Source organism: Carcharodon carcharias, chromosome 21 (assembly GCF_017639515.1).
Source record: "Carcharodon carcharias isolate sCarCar2 chromosome 21, sCarCar2.pri, whole genome shotgun sequence".
NCBI lineage: Eukaryota > Metazoa > Chordata > Chondrichthyes > Lamniformes > Lamnidae > Carcharodon > Carcharodon carcharias.
In genome coordinates, this window is record NC_054487.1 from 25,528,490 (window position 1) to 25,540,728 (window position 12,239).

A 12,239-nucleotide genomic window follows, 5' to 3' on the forward strand; every position below is an offset into this window, starting at 1 on the left:
TCAATAACCATAGTCATTGCATTTTGAAATTTAGACAATGGATTGTAAACGTTCTATTTGCAACTGTATGATTATATATCATAAAGACATCAGCACAAATGTCACTTAAAAATTATATTGGATTCAACATCCATATACAAGTCAAAACGTTACATATGAGAGAAATCAAATAAAACAGAAAATGCTGGATACATACAGCATCTATGGGCTATCGAAATTAATGCTTCGGGTATAATGCTTCATTCATGCAGGGTATTGGGTGGAGGGAGTTTCTGTCGTTGCTTTTTTCCTCTCTAGATCTAATTTTGCTAGCTCTTCTGTTTTAATTTTGGATCCGATTTACTTCCTACTACCTCAACTATCGACACATTCTCAGTTTCTTTATTTTCTCCTACACTTCCTCATGTCATAATGTAAAGATCACCATCTCTTGCTTTTCAATTAAGCAGATTACAGACCATTGCACCAATACTTCATGTGATTCTCTTCTTAACCTTTGTTCTCATTCTATTTCAATGCTTTTTCATTTTAAACAAAATATAAAATTAATGCACATTTTAAAACACACAAGTTTATGATCTTAATGGTTTAACCTGCTTCTTAAAAAAAGAAATCAAATTTAAATACAGACTTAATCTAGAGGTCTAGGAACCTTGGCTCATTGCTAGTCCACAAACTCTGCTTGTTCCACCACATCTGATCTGACTCCAGGACACTTTTACCTCAATATCATCCTCCTCTACCAAAACTCGAATCTACTCTGCTACGAGCTAGTGGCTGAAGCTCTCCACTGATCCCCATCATACACTGAGTAAAGCATGGGTTTGCAAACTTTTTGGGTTGAAGTGCCCCATTTCACATGGATTACTAATTACTGAGCCCATCTGAACTATAATGCTACATACTACACCTTATTTGAAAGTGTTACATGTGACGTGTTTTAATAATGTCTTTAAGAAAACAGTTATTTGCTTACAGATATTACTAAGATAGATGTTCCTGCTTCTCACTGCAGTCTATTTTACCCTTGACAAAAGCTGGGGAGAGTGCAGAGCACACCTCCAGTACCACTTTCTCACTTACACTTGACCACACGATCCACCTGTGGACCAGCCCCACATTCCAGAACCCCTGGATGGCTCTGCAGACCCACAGGGTCCATGGACACCAGCTTGAGAACCATTGGGTAGAGTAATGAGAGATTTAATCCAATGTACCTCCATCCCAAAATCAAAAGGGTACCTATGACTGCATAAGTATTTCCATTTTGGATAGCAGTCACCCGGTCTCTGACTGAGAATACCAACTTAATGCTAACTGAGCATCTTCTAAAATGCATTTTTGTTTAATACCTGGTCAAGTAATTAAAATATTCATGTGAATGCAGAAAATCATCAGCTTGAAGATTTCTAAAAAGGTTAAGCACATTCTTTGTATTTCAAGCAGCCTGCACAAAACTTGTCCTAGAAGGTACAGTACCTGATAAAACTTAAGTGAACACCAAGCGATCGATGTGTCCCTGAACAGTCAATACAGAGAAAGACGCCATAGGTTATACTGGCCCAGCTCGGGTTCTTGGCTGAACAGTCAAAACAGGCCTGCAAAATTAAATTTTAAACAGTCAACACTAGTCACTGCTCATCAGATTAGTATGTGCTTTAATCCACCCTAGTAAACATTCCAATAAAACCTCAAACCAAGGTTCCCATAAATAAGAACCAGGAACCAGCTCAACAGCAATCCTGGCAGAAGTCTTGAGGGCTATCTGCTACCTCCCAGATAAAAAATACCATGTGTGCGCACATAGAAGAAAATATGTTTTTTTTGTTAGAGAGAGCATCATTTTTTTAAGTTATATTTGAATTTATTGCTCAGCTATGCAGGGGTTTGGGGGAGGATGAAAAAGTAGAGAAGAATAATAGTGGTAGGAGACTTAATAGTAAGGGGAGCAGACATGCATTTCTGCAGCCGTAGACATGACTCCAGGATGGTATGTTGTCTCCCTGGTGCCAGGGTCAAGGGTGTCACTGAATGGCTGCAGGGCATTCTAAAGGGGGAGGGCAAACAGATAGAGACCATGGTACATATTGGTGCCAACGACATAGGTAGAAAGAGGGATGAGGTCCTGCAAGCAGAATTTAGGGAGCTAGGAAGGAATTAAAAAACAGGACCTCAAAGGTAATAGTCTCTAGATTACTTGCGGTGCCACGCGCTAGTGAGTACAGAAATAGGAGATTCGTCCAGGTGAATGCGTGGCTGCAGAGATGGTGCAGGAGGGAGGGACTGTTTCTTTCCGGGGGGGGGGGGGGGGGGGGGGGGGGGCGGGGACCTTTACAAGGCGGACAGGTTGCGCTGGAACCGGAACGGGACCAACATCCTTGCGGGGAGGTTTGCTAGTGCTGTTGGGGAGGGTTTAAACTAACTTGGCAGGGGGATGAGATCCTGAGAGGAGGTTCAGCAGGGGAAATGCACAGCCACAATTAGAAAAGAGAGCAAGTGAGTATGGAAGGCACAGAACTTATAGACCAGTTAAGGCACAAGGGAGTTTGGCAAGGTTGGATGGTATTTATTTTAATGCAAGGAATCTGATGAATAAGGAAGATGAGTTGAGGGCACGTTACCACATGGAAGTACGATGTCACTGCTGTCACAGAGACATGGTTGAGAGAGGAGCAAAATTGTTCCAGGATATAGAGTCTTCAGGTAAGACAGGGAAGGAGGTAAAAGAGGGGCTATCACAATATTGATCAAGGAATCCATTACAGCAGTAAGGAGGGATGACATCTTAGAAAGCTCCTCAAATGAAGCCACATGGGTAGAACTTAAAAACAAAAAAGGAGCATTCACATTGCTGGGAGTGTATTATAGGCTCTCAAACAGACAGAAATAGTAGAGCAGATATGTAGGCAAATTTCAGAAAAGTGTAAAAATAATGGGGTAGTAATAGTGGGGGATTTCAACTTCCCCGAACATTAATTGGGTTAGTCATAGTGTGATAGGCTTAGAGGGAGCGGAATTCTTAAAATGTATCCAGGAGAGTTTTGTAAGTCAGTACGTAGACAGTCCTACAAGGGAGGGGGCGGTCCTGGACTTAATTTTAGGGAATGAAGCCAGGCAAGTGGTAGAGATATCAGTGGGGGAACATTTTGCAGATGGTGACCATAACTCCCATTAGATTCATGGTTGTTTTGGAAAAGGTCAAGAATAGGTCAGAAATCAGAGTTCTAAATTGGGGGAAGGCCAATTTTAATAAGATCAGATATGATTTGACCAGAGTGGACAGGGAGCAGCTACTTTTAGGCACGTCCGCGTCAGAGCAGTGGAACTCATTCAAGAAGGAAATAGGGAGAATACAGGACCAACATATTCCAGTAGAGACAGGATGGGACCAATAAATCCAGGGAACCCTGAAAAAGGGAGGCTTATGGCAGATACCGAGGGCTTAAAATAGCAGAAGCCCTAGAGGAGTATAGAATGTGTAGGGGAGGACTTAAAAAGGAAATTAGGAGAGCAAAAAGGAGGCATGAAAAAGCATTGGCAGGTAAAATAAACTTACTTTATGAGTTCATTAAGAGTAAGAGTAAGGTAAAGAGTAGGACCCATTAAGGACCGTAGTGGTAATTTGCATGTGGAGCCGGAAGACGTAGGTAGGGTTCTAAATGAATACTTTGTGTCGGCATTCACAAGTGAGAGGGATGACGTGGGCTTGGAAATCAGGCAGGAGGACTATGATATAATTAAGGAAATTCGCATAGAAAGGGAGGAGGTTCTAGGTGGTCAGGCAGGCTTAAAAGTAGATAAATCTCCACGCCCAGATGAAATGTATCCCAGGCTGTTGAGTGAGGCAAGGGAGGAGATAGCAGGGGCGCTGGCAATCATTTTCAATTCCTCTGTGGCCACAGGAGAGGTGCCAGGGGACTGGAGGACAGCCAATGTGGTACCATTATTCAAAAAGTGGGGAAGGGATAAACCAGGGAACTACAGTCCAGTCAGTCTAACCTCAGTGGTGGGGAAGCTATTGGAAGCAATTCTGAAGGACAGAATTAATCTACAGTTGGAGAGACAGGGACTAATCAAGGACAGTCAGCATGGTTTTGTTAAGGGGAGGTCATGTCTGACCAATTTGATTGAATTTTTCAGAGGTGACCAGGTGTGTAGATGAGGGCAATGCATTTGATGTAGTCTACTTGGACTTTAGCAAGGCTTTTGATAAGGTCCCGCATGGGAGACTGATAACGAAGATAAGAACCCATGGGATCCAAGACATTTTGGCAAATTGGATCCAGAATTGGCTGAGCGGCAGGAAGCAGAGGCTGATGGTTGAGGGGTGTTTTTGTGAATGCCCGTGTCCAATGGGGTTCCACAGCGATCGGTGTTGGGTCCCTTGCTGTTTGTGGTATAAATAAAAGATTTAGACTTGAATATAAGAGGGTTGATCAGTAAGTTTGTGGATGACATGAAAATTGGTGGGGTGGTAAATAGTGAGGAGGATAGCCTTAGATTACAGGAGGATATAGACGGGCTGATCAGTGGCAAATGGAATTTAATCTGGACAAGTGTGAGGCGATGCACTTGGGCAGCACAAACAAGGCACAGGAATACACGATGAATGACAGGACCCTGGGAAGTACCGAGGACCAAAGGGACCTTGGTGTGCATGTCCATTGGTCCCTTAAGGTCACAGGACAGGTAGATAGGTGGCATATGGGATACTTGCCTTTATTAGTCGAGGCATAGAATATAAGAGCAGGGAGGTTATATTGGAGCATAACCTCCCTGCTCCTTGAATAAAACGCTGGTTAAGACACAGCTAGAGTATTGCGTGCAGTTCTAGAATTTGCATTGTAGGATGCGATTGCACTAACGAGAGTGCAGAGGAGATTTACCAGGATGTTGCCTGGGCTGGAGAGTTTTAGTTATGAGGAGAGACTGGATAGACTGGGGTTATTTTCCCTGGAGCAGAGGAGATTGAGGGGGGACATGATTGAGGTATATAAAATTATGAGGGGCATAGATAGGGTAGACAGGAAGGAACTTTTCCCCTCAGTGGAGGGATCAATAGCCAGATGCATAAGTTTAAGGTAAGGGACAGGAGGTTTAGAGGGGATGCAGAGGAGAATATTTTCACCCAAAGGGTGGTGGGGATCTGGAACTCACTGCTTGAAAGGGTGGTAGAGGCAGAAATCCTCACAACATTTAAGAAGTATTCGGATGTGCCATGGCATACAAGGCCTAGTGCTGGAAAATGTGATTAGAATAGTTAGGTACTTGTTTGACCGGCGCAGACTCAATGGGCCGAAGGGCCTTTTTCTGTCTTGTAGATCTCTATGACTTTATAGTCTAAGGCTTTCCTTCTCGCTATTTACCACACCACCAATTTTTGTATCATCTGCGAACTTAACTGATCATTACATTCTTGCTCCTACATTCATGTCTGGATCATTAATGTATACTACAAACAGCAAAGGACCCATCACCAAGCCCTACAGTACGCCACTGGACACAGGCTTCCAGTCACAAAAATCAGCGTTGACCATCACCCTCTGCCTCCTGCCACTAAGCCAATTTTGGATCCAATTTGCCAAATTGCCCTGGATCCCATGGATTCTTATCTTCTTGGCCAGTGTCCCGTGCGAGACCTCGTCAAAAGCTTTACTGAAGTCCATGAAGACTACATAACTGCACTAGCCTCATCTACACACCTAGTCACCTCAAAAAATTCAATCAAATTTGTTAGACATGATCTGCCCCTGACAAAGCCATGTTGACTGTCCTTCATTAATTCTTACTTCTCCAAGTGGAGATTAATTCTGTCCCTCAGAATTCTTTCCACAAGTTTCCCTACCACTGATGTTAGACTCAATGGCCTTTAGTTCCCTGGTTTATCCCTACCACCCTTCTTGAATAATGGTACCACATTAGCGGTCCTCCTGTTCTCTGGCACCTCTCCTGTCAGAGAGGATTTGAAAATTTATGTCAGGGCCTTTGCAATCTCCTCCCTTGCCTCCCACAGCAGCTTGGCATACATCTCATCTGGGCCTGGAGATTTATCCACTTTTAAGCCTGATAAAACTGCTAATGCCGCCTCCCTCTCAGCTAATTTTTATACCTCTGCTAGAGTGAATACAGAAGCAAAGTACTCATTTAAAACCCCACCTACGTCTTCCAACTCCTCATACAGATTGCCACTTTGGTCCCTAATGGGCCCTACTCTTTTCCTGGTTATCTGCTTGCCCCTAATATACTTGGATTTTCCTTTATTTTACCCCCGTGTTTTTTTATGCCCCCTCTACACTCTCCTAATTTATTTTTTAATTAACTCTCTCCGGTTTCTATACTCTAGGGCTTCCGCTGTTTTGAGCCCTCTGTATCTACCATAAACTTCCCTTTTATTCCTTATCCAATCTCGTACATTCCTTGACATCCAGGGTTCTCTGGGCTTGTTGGTCCCACCCATCACCTGTAGGGGAACATGTTGGCCCTGCACTCTTACTATTTTCTTTTTGAATGACTCCCACTGCTCTGGTGCAGATTCTCCTACAAGTAGCTGCTCCCAGTCCACTTTGGCCAGATCCTGTCTTATCTCATTAAAATCAGCCTTCCCCCAATTCAGAACCTTTGTTTCTGGTCCACCTTTGTCCTTTTCCATAACTACCTTAAATCTTATTGAGTTATGGTCACTATCACCGAAATGCTCTCCCATTGACACTTCTACCACTTGTCCTGCTTCATTCCCTAAAATTAGGTTAACACCACCCCCTCTCTTGTTAGACTTTCTACGTGCTGGCTTTAAAAGCTCTCCTGGGTACATTATAAGAATTCCGCCCCCTCTAGGCCTCTAAAACTTTTTTTTAAAACCTATCCCAGTTAATATTGGGGAAGTTGAAATTTCCTATTATTTTTACACTTCTGCCCTATCTCTCCCTAACTGTTTGGGGGTCAATAGTGCACTCCCCACAATGTGATTGCCCCCTTTTTGTTTTTAAGTTCTACCTATATGGCCTCATTTGAGAAACCTTCTAAGATATCATCCCTCCTTATTGCAGTAATTGACGAATTGGCTCCTTGAGCAATATTGCGCCACCACCTCCTCTTTTACACCACCCATCATCAAGCCCCCAACCCCCGTCTCGCCTGAAGATTCTATACCCCAGAATATTGAGCTGTCAGTCATGCCCCTCCCTCAACCATGTCTCCATGATAGCAATGATATCATATCCCCATGTGTTAATCAACACCCTCAACTCATCTGCCTTACTCATAAGGCTCCTTGCATTAAAATAAATGCCATCCAGCCTTGCGCTTTAGCTTGACTATATATGCTCTGCCTTCCAGACTGACTTGGTTTTTCTTCTATACTTGTCTGTAAATTGACACCTACTATACCTCCACTCTGTATCCCATCCCCCTGCAAATTAGTTTAAAACCCAAACAACAGCACTAGCACGCATGCACACATGCGCACACGCACTCTCTTTCTACTTATGTCACTGGTACCAATGTAAACCACAATCTGACTGTTCGCCCTCCACCTTCAGAATGCCCTGCAGCCATTCAGTGACATCCTTGTCCCTGGCCCCAGGAAGGCAACGCACCATCCTGGAGTCATGCCTGCAGCCGCAGAAATGCCTGCCTGAACCCCTCACTTGCATTTACATAGTACTTTTCATGATCAGATGTCTCAGAGCGCTTTACAGCCAATTAAGTACTTAATTATAGCAACTATTGTTATGTAGGGAATACAGCAGCTAATTTGCATTCAGCAAACACTCCCAATAAACAGCATTGTGACAACAACCAGATAATCTGTTTCATAACGCTGAGTGAGGGATAAATATTGGCCAGGTTACCGGGGATAACTCTCCTGATCTTCTTTAAGATAGTGCCATTGGACCTTTTACATCCACCCAAACAGGCAGATGGAGCCTCAGTTTAAGATCTCATTCAAAAGACGGCACCTTCAACAGCACAACGCTTCCTCAGTACTGCACTGAAGCGTCAACCTCGATTTTTGTGCTCAAGACCTGGAATGGGGCTTCAGCCTTGAACCTTGTTTGGAGTCATTTTAAAGTTAGTTGCTCAAGTTTTGCTTTCACGATTGGCGCATAATATGAAGCCCTTAATGAGATGACTGTTTTGAAATCTGAACTGATTATTCTGTAACCTTTACACCACAATTGGTATTTTCCTTAATTTTATTAGGGGATCCTTCACCAAATACTGACAGCAGAGCATTGTCACACTTGCAGACTTCAGAGTCTGCTCAAATTTTAAACCTAATTCTAGTTTAAAAAGTGGAATTTACATAAGATCAGATAGGAGACATAGGCCATTTAGCCCAACCCCAATCAGTCCGCTCAAGCCTCCTCCCACCTTACCTTGTCTGAATCTATCATCATAACCCTCTATTTCCCTTCTCCTCAAACACATCTATACTATTGAGTCCAACCACTCTATGGTAAGGAAGTCTCACATTTCTTTACCCAAAGACTGGTGAGAATTTCTTCCGAATTTTGTATTAGGACAGGTAGGCAAAAGGAGTCAAGTTTTGAGGAACGTCTTGAAGGACATGGTAAGAGATGAAGGCAGAGTCATTTAGGGAGTTCCAAAGCTAGACAGCTGACGGCATGGCCATCAAAGGTGGAGTAATGGCAGAGATGCACAAGAGCCCAGAATTGCAGAAACACAGATTGGAGGGCTGATGGGCTCGAGGAGGTAAAAGAAATAGAAGAACTTGTAGAGATCTGAATACAAGGATGAGAATTTTAAATTTGAGGCACTGCTGGACTGGGAGGCAATGTAGGTCAGAAAGCAAAGGGTGGTGGGTGAACAGGGCTTTGTGAGAGTTAGGATATGGGCAGTGGAATTTTGGATGAATTTTAGAGGGTGGAAGATGGGAGACCAGCCAGGAAAGTACCGAAACAGTGAAGTCTGGAGGTACAAAACATGGATGAATGTTTCAGCAGCAGATGTGCTGCGTCAGGGTTGAGGACAAGTTGAAGTAGGCAGCATTGGCGAACATGATGATATGGGTTTGGAAGCATAGCTCAGGTTCAAATAGAATGCCAATTTTACATCTTGGCAGTTAACTGTTCCCTGCTGCATTCTTCATGGCAATGTCTCTATCAATCAGAGTCCACTTGCCAAAAAATCAGCACACTCTTCTCATGCAGTATAAATTGTCGTTCCCTTTATTGTTGGTAATCTTGCGATCTATCCTGATGAGTGCAAAACGAAAAGCTTGAACAGCGTGTCTCTTTTTTCAGCAATACTCAAGCTGTGTACTGCCAAACAACAACTCCATGGTGACCGCAGAAAGATAATCAGAGAATACCCACCAGGACAAACTCATTATTCTTGATGCTTTCAATGCCTGAGTGCATACAGACTGCAATACTTGGAGAGAAGTAACAGAGCACCACACTGTATTGGCAGAGCAAACTCTAATGGCCAGCTCCTTCTCTTTAGTTCATCCTAATCATCACAAACATAGTCTTTCAGCAAGCAGGCAAACTGAAAAGAACATGGATGCGCCCCAGATCTAAACACTGGCACATGGTGAATTGTTATTTTATGACAGAGATCTCAAGGACGTGCACTCCACCAGTTCCCTTAGAGGTAGCAGAATGCTGATCTGACCATCGGCTTGTCAGGAGTATTGTGCCTTTGAAGATACAATCTAAGGCACTTCAGCACAGAGTCAAGCCACAAAGGAAGCTTGGTGTAACTGTTATTAAAGACATGGCCAAGAGACAAAAACTGGAACACAAATTAGCCACAAGAATTGATGCCAATTGAGGACAATACTGCCATTGACGATCCTTGGAAAAAGTTAAAGGATGTTACTTACAGCACAGTTTCGTTAAACGGAAGCACCAAGATTGGTTCAATAACAACGACCAAGACATAAGCAAGCTTCTAGACAAAGTGCACAATGCTCACAGATCTTGCATATCTGACAAGAAATCACCAGCAAGGAAAGCCAGATAATATCACGCAAAACACATGCTACAGGCCAAACTAAGAGAGAGGACCGACAGTGGGAAAGCAAGGCTGATGAGCTTCATGCAACTGATCAAAATTACCTGAAAGCTCAACATGAAGATCTGCAATCAGTCTATGGCCCCAAAACCCAACAATGTGTCACCCGTCCTCTCAGCAGATGGCAATCAGCTCCCAACAAATAGACATGAGGTTCTCTCACTGGAAGAGCACTTCAGTAATCTTCTAAAGCAACAATCTAATGTGCAATGATACCATTGAGTCACTTCCACAACATTACACTCTAGAACAGCTTGCTCTCAATCCTTCTCAAGCAGAAGTCATGAAGGTCATAAAGCAGCTATGGGCAAGTCTTCAGGGGCTGAAGGCATCCCACCTGAAGTTTTGAAGAACAGAGGGAGTAACCTGGTTAGAAACTCACTAGTCCCTTCTGCTTAGTATGGAGCAAGGCACTGTGCCCCAAGACTACACAGGTGCCTCTGTAACTCATCTCTACTAATGGAAAGGAAGCAAGTCCATCAGTGACAATCAATGTGGAGGATCACTTCTTTCAACAGCAAGAAAAATTCTTGCAAGGGTTATTCTTAATCGGATTGTCACTCACTTCATTGATTCTGTGTACCCAGAATCAGTGTGGCTTCCGTGCAGGACGGAATCTTTACAGCGTGTCAAATTCAAGAAAAGTCCCAGGAACAGAATAAGGACCTCTATATGGTGCTCACTAGCCTGGCCAAGGCTTTTGATAGAGTAAATCAGGGAGGCCTGTGGAAGATTCTCTACAAATATGGCTTGCCTGAAAAGATGATCAGTGTCATTCATGCATTTCATGATGACATGATGGCCAGCATGATGCATAGTGCTAGGTCATCAGGTACCTTTCCTGTCACCAATGGCACCAAGCAAGGCTGTGTATTGGCTCCAGCTCCGTTTGCCATATATTTCTCAGCTATGCTCCATACTCAAAGATCTTTACACAGGAGCACACATTCAAATCAGGACAGTCAGCAGCCTCCAATCTGCAAAGACTTGAGGCTTGCACAAATGTTACTGAACAGTTACTGAGTAAACTCTTGTTTATGGACGACTGTGCTCTCATTGCAAATACTTCACAGGATATTCAGCCCCTTGTTGATTGCTTTGCCCTAGCCTCAGAACACTATGGCCTGACAATAAGTCTGAAGACGACAGATCCTGTATCAACCCACCCTGGCTATGTACTCCAAGAGCCCACATTCACCATCAGTAACACACCCCTCCATTTATAAGAACATAAGAAATAGGAACAGGAGTAGACTATTCAGCCCCTCAGGCCTGCTCCACCATTCAATAAGATGTTGGGCTTTGATGCCATCTAACCTCGATAGTCTTATTAGGCAAGAGAATCAAAGGCTATATACCTCTGCCTTAAAAATATTCAATGATCCACCCCCATTTCCACCAGCCTCTGCAGCAGAGAGTTCCAAAGGCGCACAACCTTCAAAACACCAGTGCATCAACTTCCTCATCAGCCACCTCTTTTAAGACCCCAGGAGGTAATCCACCGGGACCCGGAGATTTGCCAGCCTGCAGCAATTTGCTCTATTTCCCTAGTGATTTCAATTTCACCAAGTTCCTCTCTCCCTTTCACCTCCTGATTTGCAGCTAATACTGGAATGATTTTTGTATCCTCTATAGTGAACACAGAAGCAAAATATTTGTTCATTTCTTCTGCCATTTCCTTATTATCTACTATTTTAACTCCCCACTGTCACTCTCTAGAGCACCAACACTCACTTCACTTCAGTACATAATGTTTGCTACCTTGGGAGTATCCTCTGCAATAACACTACGCTGGGTGATTAAATCAACCATCAACAGGCAAAAGCAAGCTGTGTTTGGCAGGTTCACTCAGACTTTGGAAAGAGCATGGGGCTTGTCTCAGAACAAAGAACAAAGTCTACCCAGCAGTGGTTCTTACATCACTTCTTTATGGGTGCAAGATTTGGACAACCTACTGGCATCATGTAAAGCAACTAGAAGCATTCTGTCTTTGCTGTCTGAGATCTATTTGCAACATCAGGTGGTGGCACAAAATCCTCAACACCAAGGTTCTTGCAAAGTACTGCATACTTGACACTGAGAACAGGCTCAGTTTCACTGGGTTGGTCATGTAGTTCACATGGAGGACTCCCACAGGCCAAAGGCAGTACTCCATAGCCAGCTGAGCACAGGAACTCGCACCACAGAGCATCCCAAAC

At 43.5% G+C, this 12,239-nt stretch overlaps 1 protein-coding gene across 2 annotated transcripts in view; it reads right to left on the bottom strand.

The window, feature by feature from the left end:
* The window catches only part of LOC121293113 (ADP-ribosylation factor GTPase-activating protein 3-like), a 93,040-nt gene that overhangs the window by 72,542 nt on the left and 8,259 nt on the right, over positions 1-12,239 (bottom strand). For both annotated transcript variants that reach the window (XM_041215783.1, XM_041215782.1), the window contains exon 2: positions 1,480-1,598. In XM_041215783.1, the coding sequence (XP_041071717.1) occupies positions 1,480-1,598 (119 nt within the window). The remainder of the gene's footprint in view (positions 1-1,479; positions 1,599-12,239) is intronic.